The sequence below is a fragment of the Zonotrichia albicollis genome, chromosome 1 (genome assembly GCF_047830755.1).
Source record: "Zonotrichia albicollis isolate bZonAlb1 chromosome 1, bZonAlb1.hap1, whole genome shotgun sequence".
Lineage (NCBI taxonomy): Eukaryota > Metazoa > Chordata > Aves > Passeriformes > Passerellidae > Zonotrichia > Zonotrichia albicollis.
In genome coordinates this window covers 44,324,849-44,343,851 of record NC_133819.1, presented here as the reverse complement: position 1 = coordinate 44,343,851, position 19,003 = coordinate 44,324,849, and the positions used below count along the sequence as shown (strand labels likewise).

Genomic DNA, 19,003 nt, shown 5'->3' with positions numbered 1-19,003 from the left:
AGCCTTTGCTGGGAAAAGTTTTTTCACTGGGTGATAGAGAGAGCCAATTCAGTCAACTAAAACAACTAAAAATTGCTGCTCAGTGGTCTCCTGTGCACCACAGATGAGTGTTTTATGATGGAGTATGTGTCCATAGAATGTGTTCTTTTCATCTGTCTGACACTATTGTTATATGTGCTACATATTTTCTTTAAGTTTCTTGCAAGAGTTAATTGATGTTATATAATGACGGAAGGGCTTTGCTTCCACTAGCACTTGAGGTATTTTATGAGAGTAGTTAACTCCCAGTTCCCCTGGTCACCCTCAATGGATTAACATACCATTGTAGCTAGACTGAACAACAGGCTGCTGTTCATCATCAGAAACCTTCTGTGACTGTGGGGAGAAAGCTTTGGAAGCACTTTTTTGCATTTGTTTGCATTCTGTTTTGAATAGGTGGACAAATAATTGTCAGTAGGTATAAAGCTGGGAGCAGGCAACATAAAAAGAACCAGCAAAGCTCCGGAAAACATCTAGAAGCAAATATGGTATTTAGACATTTTAGGCTGAGGACCTTGGAAGAATATTCTGCTAAATATCAGGTCAGCTTCTGAGACTGACTTCCACCAGAGCACATCAGATTTAGGAGCTAATCAGAAGTGCTTGCATTTCACTCCTGTGGACAATGTAGGTACCAAGAATTTTATCTAGTTTGGTGCTGGTTCAACTGCACCAGCAACTATGTGGGAGTGCCAAGACATAGACTTGACAGTGCAGTTTAAATGAAACAGAGTCTTTTATATACATCTATATGGGTGGCACAGAGATAAAGAGCTTTTTTTCCTTTTTTTTTCCCCCTTTTTTTTCCTGTTTTTTCCTTTTTTTTTTTCCTTTTTTTTTTCCTTCTCTTTGTTGGAAGAAAGCAGCATTGTTTAGGGGAATGAAACAAACTCAAATGTGTTTTGGTTTTGTTACCTGAGCAGTTCCTGAGTATGGAGAGAGTACTCCACTCCTCACGCTTTTCTTTGTCCTTCTCAGTATTTTGTTTCTGTGGATGAGCAAGGGCATTTTCAGCTGCAGAGTAACCATAAGGAGAAGATAAAGTAGAATTTTACTTATGGTTGCAATAAACTCAATATTTCAAAACATTGAGAATATGAAAGTTTCCTGACTCTCAGTGAAAACACTTGCGGCAGTAAAGAAGTACAGGCTGGGCTTTACCAAAATTGCACACATTTGTGCATCTGATTCTTGCTCTGATTATGATCAGAAGCAAAATTTTCATTGATTTTAGTGGAAACAGGTTGTTTCCTTAAGGATGGGGTTAGAGGTCAGCTGTGCCAGAAAAGATCTTGGATTTCGAGTGGACAGAAATAGAACACAGCACAGGCATGTGGCCTTGCAGCATTGAGGACTAACTGTTTATGGGCCTGTGCTGCCATCAGGCTGAGGGAAACCTTTATTCCACTCTGCCTGACATTCTCGTGGCCACTGACAATGTCTCAGGACTGCAGGTCTCGTGATTTGCAGTAGAGTATCTAGTTTTGGGGCCAAAAATGTAAGAAAGGGACATTGACCAACTGAAGCCAGTCCTATGTAGGATTACCAAGATGGACAGGGAGTTGGAGCACATGATGTATGAGGACACTAAATTGGCTGGGATATATTTAGCCCCAGGAAAAAACGAGGTTTAGGGGAGATCTGATGGCTCTTTTCCATTCTCTAATGTGAAGACACAGAGAAGGCAAGGAAAAAGCAACGTCACCAGGTTGCAGCAAAAGAAATTTTGATTGTATTGAAGCAAAAACATTCACCATAAGTCATTAAGCATTGCAACAAGGACTCAGAGGACTTGGATTCCCTGTTCTTGCAGATTATCAGTTTGACCAGATAAAGCCCCGAGTGACCTTGTCTGATCAGGCAGATAAAACTTCTGTGAGCAGCACGGAGCAGTGGATCACCTCCAGAAGTCTCTTCCATGCTAAGTTAACATATGATAATTTACAATTACGTCTTCAATTGAAAATGCCTTAATAGGTGGTTATCAGAGGCTGAGAATAATAGTCACAGGGTAGAATTCCATTGGATTTCTGAATGTTTATTAGTATTAGTTCATTATATCAGGAGGCAGCATATCTACATGCTTAGTTACTCTGTTATGTCAGCAATACAGTTGGGTAATATCAAGAATTCTTTTTACATACTCAGATACACTGTAATATATATAAAAAAATTACAAAATATGCTGAAATTACAAGCAGATTTAAATAATTTGCTAAAAACTGGGCAGAGCAGGATCAGTTCAGATTTTGTGCTTCTATTATAATTCTCAACTTTGCTTTAGACAGATGTAAAATATATGAACAGTAAATATTTCACATTCATGTGGCTCCAGGACCATGAGTTGAATGACAGCTTGTTGAAATTATGTAGGTGCATGAGACTTTCTTGGTACTCATGGTCACTGTATTTTCCTCCTGTGGAGATTTGCTGGTACCAATGACGTGGTCCTGGCTTACCAGAATAGAAGAAATTGGATGTATTTGTCCTTCAGTAATTTATCTCTTCAATAATTGATGGTATTCAGTCCCCAGCCCAAAGTCTCTTGAAGCCACATTCATTTCAAATGAAATTCAAATTAATTTTTTGTCAGGAAGCAATAGCCAAATGCTGGTCTCCACCACAGCCAGAAAAAATGACAACTTTTATCTTTCCATGGTTTGTCTGAACATAAGTGAATTGGAACCCTGTAGAATTAACGAGTCCCCTTTTTAATTTTTTACATTGTACACAGTTACTGTAGTAAGTGAGATACCAGGAGTGATCTGTTCAGAAAGGTGCATCTGATGATAAGGAACATGATGCAAACACTTTGTTCTGGCAACTAAACCAAAGCACAAACTAGAAACTATGGACAAACCCTAGGAAGATTGTATTGGTCTATGTCATATATATATACCTCATTCTTATGCTTTTCCTTAGGTATTCTTGCTTCTGGGTATAATCAGAAATAGGATATTGTATTATGGGCCTATCTGAGTTTCTCCTCTTTGTAAACTACACAGCAGCTGTGAAGAATCTGTTGTCTGCTCCAGATAATCTTTAGAGGTCAAATGAAATAGTGTAGAAACAGCATAGACATTTTATGACAGATGCCTGAAAAGCCAAATTTTGGCTTAGAGCCATTGCTAAACCATTGCTTGGTGCCACTGCAAAACTACTTTGGCTTTCTATATAAATGCTGGGAAATTAAATATTCTTCTTTGCAGGGACTTTGTCATTCAGCTACACTGGAATATGTACTATATGTTACACTGCCTCAGGTTAAAAATATCTATTGAGCTAGAATGAAGAAGGGTATCAGTTTATCTTAAAGAAAACCGCAAAAATCAATTTTACAAATAAAGCAAACCATTTTTATCCTGCTATTTAAAAAGTCATTTTTTCTTGCACTACAACCTATTTATAAGTTTAAGTGTTCTCAGCACTATGGGAAAGGGAGGAAAGGAGGGAGAGAGCAATTAGAGGCAAATATGCTCCTGCTCTGCTGAGAAGATGAGCTGTTGATTTGCTGCAATCATCTGAAACCATATTCAAAGACTGGAAGAATCCTGTGGCAAAGAGCAGTAACAGAAGGAAAACTTATATCCTAGTAAAGTATCTGCTCAGCATCTGTGTTCCTTCTAGGGCTCTCCTAAAGTTATCAATTTCAGACCCAAAAGACTACTTTTACACAAAGCTAGTTTTATATATATGTATCTATCAAAAGATAAAATAACATTTGCCCTGAGAACTTCAGAAACTCTAAGGTCTTGCAGCTATTGTCAGAACAGTTAATCCAGAGACATCTCTCCCCACAAAATAAAAAGACCAATGAGTAAAATGATAAACATTGAAAGGCATTAAAATTTACAAAATATACCAATGTGTCTAATGCTATGTACAATCCAAGTATTTTAAGTCAGGTAAGAAAGAGATATTCAACAGCTTTTATGTTAAAACCCATGTTTTAATGCCCAAAGGAAAAAGCAATTGTTTTCAAAAGAGAGTATAAGTAAGAGAAAACCCATCTCACTCTTCAAAAAAATTGTGAACTTAAGACTTTCAGGCCAGTAAAGTAATTTCTTGGCATTCTCATCTCTTCATCCCACTGCAAATACATTTTGTTATTGTCCATACACAGCATGTTTGCAAAGAATAAATTTGTGTGTCTTTTCAGGGAAGTGCCTCTAAGAATTAGAGGCTATCCATAGCATGCAAAATCTGAAAGTTCATTCAGGATTAGTCCTAATAGTTAGGTCTTGCTTCAATAGAGGGATGTCCCTTCACGCTGGAATTTGCCTTCATGGCAGATCCTGGTGCTGGAGGCTTGACCATTGCTGCAGTGTAAACACAGACTGCATAATTGTGCCAAATGCCTCTTGAACTTGACTCCAACAAATACATAGAGCACAGGGTTGAGGCAGCAGTGGGAGAAAGCAATTTGACGGCTGATGTGAAAGGCAAGGTTGGAGTCTTTCACATACTGACAAGTAGGTGGTGGAAAAGTAGTCAGGAAGCTGAGGATGTTGTAGGGTGCCCAGCACAGGAAAAAAGCCACCACAATAATGAGGATGAGTCTCACAGTTCTATGCTTTCTGCGAGATCTTGCTCTAAGCAGGATTATGAGTATCTTGAAGTAGCAGAATACAATGACTCCAAAGGAAAATAGGAAGAGTACATTTCTCATGTAAATGTCCACCTTTTTCCAATTCCCATTGGCATAATCACAGTACCTGTTCTGTTCCAAGTCTTCTTGCACTGTGGTGTGAATCACCTCAGGAACCACAATTAAGATGCTAACAGTCCAAACAGCCAAGGACACGAGAACACCACAGCACCATGTCTGGGATCTCAGAGTTGAAAGGGGGTTCACCACAAACAAGTATCTCAGGATAGTCATGAGAGTCAAAAAGAAAACACCGCTGTAGTAGCCAATGGAGAAAATAGCATTTGATGCTTTGCAAAGGAACTCACCAAAAATCCATCCAAAGGACTGGTCCACTACCCAAAAAGGCAGCATGCAGGAGAAGACTAAATCAGAGATACAGAGATTCATGATGAAGATGTTTGTTAAAGATGTAAGGTTTTCATATTTCAGTAGGATCCATAACACCAAAGCGTTTCCTAGCAGACTGAGGAAAAATACCAGAATGTAGAGGACAGCAGTGAGATAGATGTTAAATATGAAATAGTCACCCATTTCACAGACGTTGGTTTCATAAAGGTATTCATATGAGGAATTATCATCTAAATAAAATCCTTCGTCCATTTTTCTATGCAAATCTTGTGCTGTTCTCCAGCAGCTACTTCAAAGGACTGTAGCAATCAAATCTTTTGTGAAAATCAACTCAATAACTAAAATCCTGCTGTGGAGGTTTCTGTTTTAAGACAGAAAAAGCAGCAGTGAAACTATTCATTTGGGGAGACAAAGGACTCATTTCTTCTTATGACTAGAACATGAGCAGGTAGATACCAAAGACTTACTGCAAAGCGCTCAAATACGTAAGTCAGAAATTCGGTTTCTGAACCAAAATGTTTGGTGTCAACTTTCAATTACCAAGTTTCTACTGTATGAATGTGCATTGTTTTTTGATAGAAATGTCTCAGGTGCCAACACTTTCAAGTATGCTATTGTTTTTTTCAGTTTTCTGGAGTGGTATCCAACTCCTAAGCACTTCACTGTATAGATGCTTCTTGGTCACTGCAGCTCTGCACTGAGTAAACCTAAAAAGCTGAGCAGAACCAGTAGCAACAACTATAAGCACTAAGAGCAGGAAAAGTCAGGTTTCTTACAGATTTTTATCTTGAGGTTTGTTGATATCTAAATATCTTGAAGCTGTGGCAGAAGTGTCATCATGCTGGGTGCTCTGGGCACCTCTGTGGCCTGGTGATTCTCAGGGATGCAACAGAAGCAGAAATCACATCACAGTCCTTTTCTGGGAGTGGTGCTTCTTTGTCTATATGCGAGCAGGAATTTAATCCCAGGTCAATGGTGAATTGAAACTGGCCAACAGAATCAAAAGTTAGTGGGACTAGGAAGATGGCATACAATCAGGCTACAGTAGCCTAATTTCTTTATTAAATTAAGCTCAGAAGTAGGCATAGAAAAATCAGTCATGCCTCTGACCAGCGGTTTAAAGTCTAAATGCACTTTATCCTAGAAAAAGGCTTATCTGCATCACCATGTTTGGATCCTGTTTTGACTGAGCACCAGTGAGAGACCTGCCACTAGGTTCCTTCAAAGTACAAAGAAACCCCACAGCTCGGGCCAAATTTTACTGGTGATATTTTCCCTTTTTAATTAGTGAAGGAAGAATCTGCCTTCTACAGCCAGACAAAGACATGCTGTCCTCTTTTGGAGGACAGGAGAGCTATTTCTACACCAGGAAAGCATGTCTGGAGCACTCCTTACTGCCAGAATTTAATGCCATCTGTGGGGGTAGGTGGTTCAGGTCAGCTGGAACATGACACAGGCAGCACAGAACAGGAATCGACCATCCAGTGGGTTGTGATCAGCGAATTTTGGAGGCAAGGGATGTGTAGGATTCAGTACTGTGACAGCAAGTGGCCCTGGAACATTTACCACCAGAGTTTCAGTTCTAACTGGAAAGATATTTGTGGCCCTCAGTTTGTACAATGCTGCAGTTTTCAGGCATGCAGGGTCAGTCCTTGCAAAGGCAGTCATCCTCTCTGGTTTTACATGATAGTACAGACAACATTTAAGTAATGAATTGTTTAGATTGAGGTCCTGACCATCACTGTGTCCTATTTCAGCTCAGGCTGGGGTATGCCTCTCCTTAGCTGCTGTCCTAAGGGATCAGAGAAGCCTCTTTGCTAATAACCAAGCATTTCCAGAGATGAGAGGACAGTATAACCTGTGTCTTCACCACTTACTCTCTCCTTTCGTACTGACTACTCAGTGACAGAAAACCCCAGGGCAGGTCTGCCCACAGGCCAGGAGCTTCACAGCCAGCAGGACTGCTCCTGGGCTGCTCCTGGGCTGCTCCTCATCTCTGCCACAATTGCTGCTGGCCCCTGACACAGGAACCTTCTCACAAAGACCTCAGCCCTGATCACTGCCTGGGAAGTATTCTGACCAGCACATGTCCTGTCCCTCATCACATCACACCATTCTGCTCTTCACACCCTTGCTGCTGGGTAGGCAGTGGTTAGAGAGCAGGTATCTGCTGGGGAGCTTTGCTCACCCTCCTGCCTGCTGTCAGGAGCTAAGCAATACTTGCAAGGCAGAAAGCACCATTTTACACAGGTGTTTCAAGATTATGTCAGAAAGCAGTTAACTGCCAAAATAAAGAAGTATACCAACAGATCTATTTTCTCCACAGTTGACAGGAGATGGTAAATAGTTTCAGCAGTCCAAAAAGTCTCTATTTTTCTCCATCCTCCCCAAGGACACATGGTGAGTGTGCAGACGCTTGATTCATGCTGGCAGACAGCTGTGATTGGAAACCCTGTTAGTAACTCTTGCTATTTCCAGATGCCACGGAATCTTACCCACCTGACCCAAAAGGTTCTGTCTTGCACTTTGGAAGCAGCCAGAGGAATGCTTGGTTACATGGGGACAGGTATCCTCTCTCTGATTTTGTGTCCAGCATTTCCAGAGAATGTAGGAAAATACTTCTGTGAGGTATTGTTCGTGGTGGATTTTTAATGCTGCAAAGTTAGCCCTTGGTTAATGCCACATTTCACAAAACAAGTTCATCCATCATCTTACCTGGTGCAGGCTCTGTGAAATTACAGATGGAGGCTCCAGCCTACAAAGTATCAGACCTTGTGGATGGTTGATCAGGATTATATGCTCTGATATTATGTTTATATCAGCTGAGGAGCCCTCCATCAGGTCACTGATGGTAAGGAGAACCTTGTAGGAACCTAACACACTTGGATATTTTTCTTTTTACCTCAAAACCCCTTAAATTAAAACCTGTGGTTTTGTTCTACTGTATTTTATCTTCTCCATTTCAACTCTACAAGTAAGAAAAGCTGTGTATGGATTTTCAATTAAGATATATGCAAAGGAGATAAAAAAATATGTGATTGGATCAACAGATAAAAAATATATCAGTGTCACACAAGAAATACAGATCATGCAACTGTTTTCAATGTATATATAACGGTACAAGTGAGAGCAGAAGTTGGTTGAAAGAAGGAAATTACCTTAATTTCAGTTGTCAGGACAAATAGTAATAGGGAAACACATCATAGAGTTTAAAGTCATTCCTGCCCTTCTGAAGAGCACTCAGCAAGGCATTCAACATTCATTTCACTTTTATACAGAAAAACTGCTTCTCCAGAAGCCTTCATTTTCTAACAGGGCTGTACTTTGTCTTGCATCATAATATTAAAAAAAGATTCTAATACAGAAATGGGGAAACAATGCTATGAGTGATCTCCAGTTCATTTTACTTTTTCCCTGAAAATTCAGTTCTACTTCTGTCAGCTGAAGGTACAGATTATTCATCAGTTTATTTCATTTTCATACTGAACATTTGAAAGGGTGGCTGGGAGGAGTTGTCTGCTCACTTTGCAGTCAGTGGAGGGAGAGGGAGGCAGTGGCAGAAGCCACATCAGCCCCCACTCTGTGCTCTACCAGTCTCCTCACCAGGCAGAGGCAGCTGAGACAGCCCCTTTAAGAAGATTCCTGGCATTTACACAGACAAGCTCAGGTTAATCTCATCTTAATTGGAAAAGGCAAAGGGAGTACAGTAGAGAAGCCCCCTACTATAAGGCATGCACTGATGGCATTTTTTATTCACTTTATTTTAAAAGCCTCTGGACTTCACAACTTGTTCTCCATGTTGTTTTCCTTTTTATTTTTTCCTCAGGAAAAAAAAAAATTAGATGTTTTTGCAGACTGGTTTACACAGGCAACAAGCTTTGACGCATAAAATAAATTTCTGTTCCCCTAAACTAAATTTATCTGGTAGCTGCTTCCTTAGCCAATATCTTGTTCCAGATGTGACCTTTTCTGGCAAGAAAAGGCTTTAGTTTTTCAAGCATACTTATGGAGCAGCCATTTAATTTAAGGAAATTAAAACACAATAAATAACATTTCTCCTTTCCTAACTATGACTGGCATCTGTCTTGGATCACAGCCTCGGAGTCACATGTAGGAGATGGACAGGAAGTCATAACTAGCAGGTAGACTTGGTCCAAAGCACAAGTGTACTCTGGACAGTGTGGTCTGTGCTGGTGGATGAACTTTTTGTCTGCTTTGGAGGAAATTTGCATGCGGTAACAAACTCTTCCAGGACATGGATAAAGCAAAAGGTCAAGGTAAAGTGAAAAGTCAGTAGGAATTCCCTCGTCCAATTCAGTTTTGCAAAGCCTTGAGAAGCCCAGCTCATCAAGGAATCTCTTATCCTATTGTTAAAGCAAAACATTCTCTTGGGTTGGGATCATTTTCTGAGACCAATGCTTCCACTTGTGCCCATGGATTTCACAAGGCAGGTACAGCACTCACAGTCAGCCCAGAATTTTGGTGGCCTCCTGGTCCCCCTGAGCTCTGGCTCTCAGTCATGGCCATCAGACCTGTGATAACCACAGTCTATGGAAGCAGAAACATCCCAAATGAAGAGTCTGGAACCCATCCTGAAACACACATTTGAGTTCAAATTTCCCTACTAACTTGGCAGCCCCTGGCTTGGACAGGTGCAGCATTTGCTGGGTTAAGAATTGGCTGGATGGCTTGGCCCAGAGGGTCATGGTGAATGGTGCCACATCCAGTCACTAATGGTGTCCTCCAGGGAGATGTGTTGCACCCAGTCCTATTTAATATCTTTATTAATGATCTGGGTGAGGGAGATTCAGACTACCATTAGCAAGTTTGCAGTTTTATTGTGCTAAGGCTGATTGAAAAGGATGTGGTGCTGGCAGCTGGGCAGCAGCTGGGCAGCAGCTGTTCCACAGAGCACAGGCACGAGCAACCTTGGCCAAAGAGGTTTGTGTGGAAGTGGAGGTGGTTGGTATCCTGCTTGTGGTTTCCTGCAAAAGGCTTTGTGCCAGCAGGATTGCAGCTCTGGGTATTCTCTATTCTCGTCTAGGGCAAGGGCAAGGAGAAATCCAGCCCCTTATTTTTGTAGGATGGTGCAAATGAGAGCATTGCTCCCTGCTTGCAGTCAGGTAGGGCTTGGCTGTGGTTTTCCTGGTAGTTCATGCAGAGGTGGGATGAGTAAGCAATTCTGCAGGATGATAAGAAGTAATCATTTTGGTAATAATTGGCTGTGAGGAAACAGAAAACAGGAGCTTTCTGGGTTTTTTTGAGTGGAGAAATTGTCAATATTTTTCCTACAGTGTAGATGAGTGCGAGTTGAAATGCATTTCTTGCAAGCAAAGAGCTTGCATTGATCTCTGTGTCTGGTATGTAATTCTGATTTTTCTTCATAGCAGCACTCCTGCCAGGCCCAGGACACCAGCCCATTTCTCTTTGCCAGGCAGCAGTGACATGGCATGCCACTTTCCCATCTGCTCCATAGAGAACATAAATGCTCCATTATTTGCCCATGAAAAAGACCATCACTTTGTTTCTTAGTAGCTGTTTTTCTTGGCACTCGAAACCAAGCAAAACCACTTCTTATTTTTCTGGCTAAAGCAGAGCATATCTGCAGGTTTCTGCTGCCAACAAAATGTTGAGCCCTCCCCATCTCTCTGTGCAGATGCACACATACCCTCCTGACAATATACTGGAAGGTGGGGCTGTCCTTGAGAGATCTCACCAGCCACTGCACTATATTTAAACAAAAATTTTAGAGCTGAATAAGGCATCTCTGTTAAGTAAAATGTGTGTAAAGAAGCTGACTCTATTCCCTCACAGATTCTTATAGACAAAAAACAAAGACAATTATTAAGGCAAAGGAGCACATCACGGTTTGGGGAGAAATAACCTCATGTCTTTCTCTAAAGCGTAGCAAAATTCAAGCCTTCACATAAAGTTCATGAACTCATTTTTTATAGCTCAGAGACCACATAAACAATAGGGTTGTATTTTTCTACAAAATTCCATTCTACTGGTGTAGTTAATCTATATGACCCTATTTTTTTTTCTCCCAAGAGGATTATAAGCCATATGTCAAAAGAATTTGTGTACAACATTTTGGGTGGGATTTCCAGTGTTCCTGCTGGGCCCATTGCTGTAGGAATGATACTGAAACAGGTGGAAACTCTGCTGACAGTCATTGATGTGACCAGTATGCCCGGCTCCTGAGGCTCCTGAGAGATAATAGGGGCAGCCTCAGCATCTGTGTGTGCAGGCAGAGGGAGATGTATTTTCTGGGGAGATGGATGAGCAGCGTCACTGCAAGGAGCCCAGCTTTGTCACAGAGTCTGTCCTTGTCCCTGGCAGTGCAGGCACAATCTGGTTTTGTTGGCTGTTAAATGGGCTCACTCGTATCAGACCATGCCCACTCATGAAGCCATTCTGATGCTGAAGTCCCAGAAACTTCAAGGCTTTAGCAAAAGAGAGAATCCTACCCACTGAGCCATGCTTGCACACAGTGAAAGGCTGGGCGTAGTCTAAGTAAGCAACAAGCAAAGAATCATGGAATGTTAAGGGGTTGGAGGGACCTTAAAGAATATCTAATCCCAACCCTCCTGCCTCAAGCAGGGACACCTCCCACTAGATCAGGTTGCTCAATGCCCTACCTAACCTGTATTTGAACACTGTCAGCATGGGGGCATCCACAACCTCCCTGGGCAACTTGTGCCAGTGCTTCATCCCTCTCAGAGTAAAAAAATTATTCCCAATATCTAACCTAAATTCCCCCTCTTCCAATTTGTCCCCATTACTCCCTGTCCTATCACTGCAGTTCCTGATGAAGAGTCCCTCTCTGACTCCCCTGAAGGCCCCCTGCAGTTGCTGGAAGGTTGCTATGAGGTCTCCGCACAGCCTTCTCTTCTCCAGGCTGAACAGCCCCAACTTTCTCAGCCTGCCTTCCTAGGGCAGGTGCTTCAGTCTCCTCAATTTTGTGGCCTCATCTGGACTGTTCCAACACTTCCACATCCTTCTTTTGTCAGGTTCACCAGAGCTGTACTCAGCACTCCAGGTGGGGCCTCACAAGAGCAGAGTAGAAGGAACAGAATCACCTTTCTTGACTTGCTGGCCATGGTCCTTTTGATGCAGCCCAGGATTCATTTGGCTTTCTGGGCTGTGAGTACAAACTAGGCTCATGTTGAGTTTTTCATCAACTGTCACAGAACTGTATATATCACTGCTGTGATATACATCTTCTCAGCACTTTCTAATCAGTTTCTTTTTCTTTCCCTTCATCACATCTGTTATGCAGAACATCAGAGAGTTTCAGTTTGCCTTATTCACGCCACTTGTACGCACTGGCATCAGCTACTCCCTACCCTGATCCTGGACGGCTCCTTGGCACCCAGACCCAGCTGGGTAGCAGCCTGTGTGCCTCCACTGCTCCCAATGGGCTGCCCTGGCCAGGCTGGGAGCTCTTGCACACTGCCCCCAGTGTGGAACTCACCTGAGGGAGCCTTTTCATGTGGATGCAAAAGCAACACTGAAGAACAAAGGGCTGCAGGCAGGTCAATGTATGAAGCATCTCTGTATCCCCCTCTCCTCTGGCTGTATGACGGTCCCTCCTCTGATGGTGTGAATTGCTACCTGCTCTCTTACATGAACATGCTGCAGCTCTCATGAAGACTAAAACCTGATTTACGAGCAGCCTCCTGCTCCCAGAGGGGTAATGGGCCTCAACATGAGGCAAGTCACAGTATGGCATTTGCCTATCACCAGGACAAATTTGTTGGCTGCTCTGTCAATCCTGCTTTTTCTCAGAGTGGCAGCTGCTCTGTGTTCTGACAGGTTTGGATGGGGCAATCTTTGGCACAGGTCTCTTGACACTGCAGACCTGAAGGGCTGCCACTGCCACGGAGGTGCAGGACATCTGAGCACACCTTGCTGCAGTTCTGCTGCCCCCTCTGCTGCCACCCATCTGAGTTACTTGGCTCCCAAAACTGCCACTCTGCATTGCAGCCTGTGAAGAGGGTGATGCTAGAAAACCAGATGAAACAATAAAGGAAGACAAAAGAAACCACTCTGCTCACCACTGACCACTCATTTCCTGTGAGTTTTGGAGAAGATTATATACAGGTTGCATATATATAATATATATATGTGTTCTCTTTGCCCCTGGTGGCCATCTGCTTCTGGAGAGAACCAAAGCCTGGGGCTGTTCTTTGGGTTAAATTTGGAGTCAGAGAAAAGAGGTGCAGGATGCAGGGTGGTCAGAACCATAAAAGCTTTAAAAGAAAATGCAAGGGAGAAGCAAAAATTGCAAGGGAGAATGGCCTGAGTCTTTATTTGGTTGATAATCTGTTGGCATCTCAAATGGTGGTCTGGAAATAGCTCACTGAGGGGGTGGCTCGGGGCTCAGTCAGACTTTGGGAAAACAGAACTGACTGGGGAAAACAAAGCTTTTCATAATTAAAATTACATTTTCTACAGGAGACAGAGTTGGAGGAATTTCCTTGTGCAAGGACATCTCCAGAGCACAGCCAATTTCCCAACACTCTTTGTCTGATGAGTCAAAGCAAAACAAATCACATTTGATAAGACAACCCCAAAACACAGTACAATCAGAGCACTGTTTACGTTAACAGTGAGGTAATTAATAGCTTGCACCAGAAACACTTGACCACAACCAAGAACATTCCTGTCCTGTTTCAGTCCCTACTTCCCCAAACCCCAGCACTTCCTCCTGATGTGCCATGTCTGCTCACGGGCTGGAGGAACAGCCCAGGCATGGTGCATCTCTTCAAATGTTTTCCCCCAGCTCCCCCAGAACAACTGCAGCAGCAAGGACTTGTCGAGCTGATGCTGCAGCGACTGCAGTTCAGACAGCCCTGGACTGCATTTGGTCTGTGGCACCAGGTGAAATCCATCTCCTGGCAGAGTCAGTGAATGCTTTCCTCTCAGTAGGCTTTTCAGAGAAATGCTTTCATTTGGCTACCCCCGTGAGCACAGCTGTTCTTTTCAAAGGTTTGGGCTGAATATCTCTGGCTGAAACATTCAGTCTGAGCTCAGAAATCCTTAAGATCTTGCTAGATCTGGCTTGGTCTCACACTCCCACATCTTTTTCTCTAGCATTTTGCTCATTTGTTTATATTGAAGATTCAGTGTTGTTACAAGAGGCATCTCAAAGTGCTTTACCACTTTGCTGAAGGCATCTGCACACTCCCATCTGTCACGGTGTGCTGCTTGTGCACACATATTTCAGCACCAGAGTATGAGCAAGCAGGTGGCCAGAAGCAGCAAGTCCACCCAGAAAAGGGGCTCTTTAACAGAAAGTCAGCTGTAGCCCACATTCCCCAGCAGGGGATAACATCAGGGGCTCTGTGTGTCAAGCACTGGTGAACCGAGACAAAATCTTAATATTCCAGTTCCTGAGCCATTTCATAACATCTCCGGCCATCTGTCCTTTGGCAAGATCCTGTGGTAAGGGCAGTGAGGGCAAACAATTCTTTATGCAACAAGGGCTGGCATGCTCTTCCCAAAACTGTTCCCCAGCTCCTAGACTGCCCTACACTTACCCCAAGAAAGCTCCAGTTACTTAGGCCACCTGTCCTCTTTAATCCACCTGGCAGAGGCATGTTCTTCTTCTTTAGTGATATTATGCTCAACCATTGTTGTGCCTTTCAAGGAAAATCAAGTTTGTGAGCTGACAATTGTGTGGAGCTCCTTCACACAAATTAAAGGGGAAAACAAAAAGGCAAGAAGCTGAAGGCAGTAATGTAATTGGGAACTGTTAGCAAGAGTCTCCAGGCCTGCATAAAGGTGAAATAATCTAGAAAAATGGTCTCCTTGGACACTTTCCCTTTTCAAATTATTCCTTACTTAAAACAGACTTAAAATATATTTGTAGATGATAAGGAAATTCAGGCTAGTTAATCATAGATGACATGATGAATCCACACAGGACATAGAATTTACAAGCACATTTCCTTCTTCAAAACTGGGATGTGATCCCACCTATCCCCTCCCGATCCAAAGAAGCAGCCCCATGGTGTCTCAGCATGAGGGAGCACGAGGCTTTCAAGTTCCCCTGCAAAGGCTTTAAGAACTCAGAGACAAAACTCTTGATTTTTGCTACATATTTTAGCCACCACCCCAAGTGACCAAAGCTACTTCTGTACATGTCAGTACCTCTTCTCTGGCAGCTGAGCTGACTGAGGTGTAAAGAGCAAACCTTCAACCCTGATCTTCCAGCAGGCACTTGCAGGGCTGTGCAGTGCAGTGGAATGAAGCATGCATTTGTGAAACCACCTGCTGTGGCTGCTGAGGCTGCCTCTTCACTGGGGAAGAGGCAGCCAAGCACAAAGGATGTGGGTAATGCAAAGTACTTGGTCCTGGGGGTCTGGAGCAGCCTGTCTGTCTTGGAAGGTGTAGCCAAAGCGCTGTGTAGTCATGGCTGTGTGAAATGCAGCAAGCAGAGTTTATGAGCTGCTCCTGAGCTTTGTGTCAGTTCTTGTGTAACCCTGCCCTAACCAGGGTCAGGACCTGGCTGGGACAAACTCCCTGTTTAGCTCTGAATGCCAGACATCACTGGAAGTGTAAAGCCCAGCTCTAAATGTGCATTCCCATCTCAACCAAAATTGAAACCTGCATTATTTCAGAGTAATGCCTGTTTTTTGTTCCTTTTTGTCACAAACTACCTCTTCTTTTCTTGAAACTAAATGCAATTCTCCCTTACTTTGGAATTTCCCACAGCACCAAAAAGGCCAACTTCCGCTGAGCCATTAGTGGTGTATAAAATTGGCAGTAGCACTCTGTGGTTGAGGTGAGCAAAGTGAGGTTTGCAGAAGGAGGTTTTTAATGAACAGAAATGATGCAGAAAGAAAAACCAGGATGCTTGGAGATCTTGTCTGCCAGAAGAGGAGCCTCAGTGAGTCCTTCCCTTTCTTCTATGATTGAGATATCAAATATCTCAGCTTCATGCACTCATTGTCGCTTTTCCCACCAATATCTCTTGCTCCAAGCAAAAGATGCAACCTGTTGCTGCAGGTAAAGTCTGGTTGACTCGGCTATTAGGAAGAAATTCTTCATTATGTGGGTGTTGAGGCACTGAAACAGGTTGTCCAGAGAAGCTGTAGATGCCCCATCCCTGGCAGTGTTCAAGGCCAGGCTGGATGAGGCTGCAAGCAGTTGGGTCTAGTGGGAGGTGTCCCTGTCCTTGGCAGGGGGGCTGGAACTAGACAGTCTTTTCACTTCAAACCCTTCTATGATTCTATGACTCCAGGTACAACACAGCTCCCTAGAGCACATGCAGGTTGTGGGAGGCACCCTAAGATCCAAAATGATTATTGAGATGTTGGCTTCGGTAGCTATACTGCTCAGCAGGAGCCCACCCCGCTCATGCCCTTCAGTAGCAGCTCTGTGCTTCTCTATCCAGGTTAAGGGTGTGTGTCTGTGTAAGTTTGACTGCATATTTATAGATATGATTATTGGGTTTTTAGATCTGTAACTGAAGCTGTAGAGATCTGTCTGGGATTTCCATGAGGACCAGCAGATTTGGCTCGAGCTCCACACGCACTGTTCCTGCAGTGCCTGCAGAGGGAAGCAGGCTGCAGGAACAATGCACTGGCCATGGTTAGCTATAGGTGGCATGCTTGAACAGGGTAACCCTGCCTTCCCTCCGCAGCCTGAGAGATGCATGCTGAGGGACCTGACAGTCAGAGCTCTCCTCCAGAGGATGGATTAGATGAACATCTATCTGCTCTTCAGCAGGCAGATACAGCCACACCTACATCAGCTGCTGATAAACAGAGCTGCTGGGAGCACATATTCGATGAGGTCTTGTGTGTGGTTGCAGGTGACCCCAGGTCCCTTGTGCTATTTGCAGAACACTGGAGTGCTGGTGGTGTACTGTCCATCAATGCTGTTATGACAAGATCTTTTGTCTCCTTCTCCACTCCCCTACTCCCCTCAGTCACTCTCAGTGAGCCTCTGCAGGACTTCATCTCCCATCCAGCCTGGAACTCCATCACAGCAGCCTGGAAGCTGGCTGCCTTACTGCTGCCTCACCTTCTCCCTCCCTGCTGCCTTCAAACCACCTGGCTGGGATATTTCTGGGACCTGTGGCTTTCCCCAGATGACCAAGTCTCTTCTGGAAAACCCATGAGTGACTCTAAGTACTGCATGCATATGCATGGATAATTTATAGTTCAGTTTGTGCAGCCAGACTAAAGCCTCGTCAGCAATAGTGTATTTTCAGATATACTGGGAATGAAAATATTTGAGGTTTGTTCTTAGTGAAAAAGTAAGAAAAACACCCACATGTTTGGGACCAAATACTTCATGAGGGACAGCAGAAGGGCATTCTAATTACCCAGAGGTTTTCTTGTTTCTAAAAGTGCGAGCAACATTTTCAAGAAAAACCACAAGAGCGGAACATGAAGAAGGGCAAGCCTTGCATTTAGAAGATGAAGTCTTGGATGTCAACTTTTCACAAAATTTTTATTTTCCTGCTGAAGCTGTTCACTAAATGCTCCCCACTTCCCAAAGCTGCTGGAAATGAGTCAGGCATGCACAGGGCTGGCAGGGCACAGCTGTGGCTGGGCAGGGACAGATGCTGCTGACTCAGGCTGGGCCCTGCCCCATCTGCTCTGCCTGCCCAGGCTGGACTGGCACCTCTCCAGGGCAGGGACCCCTTTTTAGAGCAGGTGAAGACCACCCTGGCCCCATGGAAGGCGCAAGGTGCCCTTGCTCCAGCATCCACACCATGCATCCTTGAGCCTCACTGGTCCCCAGCTTGCCCCTGGGCAAGAAGAATGACAAATTGTTTCTAGAAGCTTCACTGTGTTTCCAAAGTGGAGTCTCAGATGAGAGGCACCATATACCCAAGTGTGATGGGCAAAAATACTGTGGTTTTGCTTGAATTTTAAATAAGAATATGGAAATTTTCATCACAGCTCCTCCACCAACAGCCACTTTCACATGTCATCTGATAAAAATCCCACAATTTGATAACATGGTAAATAGGTTTCAATGTTCCCTTTCTCAAAGATACCCTCATACTTTGTCCTATCTTGGCTTCAACCTGGGTGTATCCATGCTGCTGATTAACCCTAAAGTTCTTAAAATACTCTTAAATTTTTCTTATATTAAAAAACTAAATTATTCTTAAGACATTATTTTAAATTATTGAAGATATTCTTAAATGATTCTTTAAAATGGCCGTAAACAGTTCCAGAAGGCAGGTGATAGAAGCATGCAGAAAAGAGCAGAAAGAGACAAAAAGATTTTATCAGAACTGCAGTCATTAAGGCTTTTTCTGCCATGTAAGGACAGTCCCTTGTCTTCAGTGGCACTTCCAAGATAACAAGTAAATGACAGTGCTACAGTCAAATGGAGCTCAACAGGAGGAGAGGTTAAACAAATTGATGAAATACTTGATGTGAACTTCTAGTTACCTCTAGTGGCAGGTCTGAATTTGTAATGCAGACAAACCACAATTTGAAATTAAGGTATTTTTGTTTCAAACCTTCATCTAGGATTTTATAAATCTGTCCCTGGAGGTGTCAGAGCAACAGGGTATAACTGTGTTCTTTTATGCTGAAAGAGCAATGTCTAGCCTTTTTTAATGTTGGAAGAGGAAAAGTGACAAAATTTGCACCCTGGCTTGTGTATACTTATAAGATGTAAAGGAAATTCAGAAATTTAAATATGGGCAAAAAAGGTGGGGAAACACTGCCTGTGTCATGGCAAATGACAGATTTGACTGTTCTGGTTTTCCTGAAGTGCTCTACAGCTTAGTGTGGAGATCTTCTGATCTTCTGGAAAAGGAAATATGACTAATTGTGGAAGTGGTTTACCTGAGTGTAGATTTACCTTAATATCTCTCCGCCTCAAATGGCAAACGAACACTTTGAAGAAAACATGTTTGTTAAACTTCTGAGTTTTATTTCCACTTCAGAGCTGAGGAAAGCGTTGACCCCAGGGAGTCAGGGACTT

At 43.2% G+C, this 19,003-nt stretch overlaps 1 protein-coding gene across 1 annotated transcript; it reads right to left on the bottom strand.

The window, feature by feature from the left end:
- Window positions 1-2,065: 2,065 nt before the first annotated feature.
- XCR1 (X-C motif chemokine receptor 1) lies at window positions 2,066-5,358 on the bottom strand. The gene has a single exon (XM_005481075.2). It carries the CDS (start codon window positions 5,288-5,290, stop codon window positions 4,286-4,288), a length of 1,005 nt encoding a protein of 334 aa, XP_005481132.1. The 5' UTR covers window positions 5,291-5,358; the 3' UTR covers window positions 2,066-4,285.
- Window positions 5,359-19,003: the final 13,645 nt, after the last annotated feature.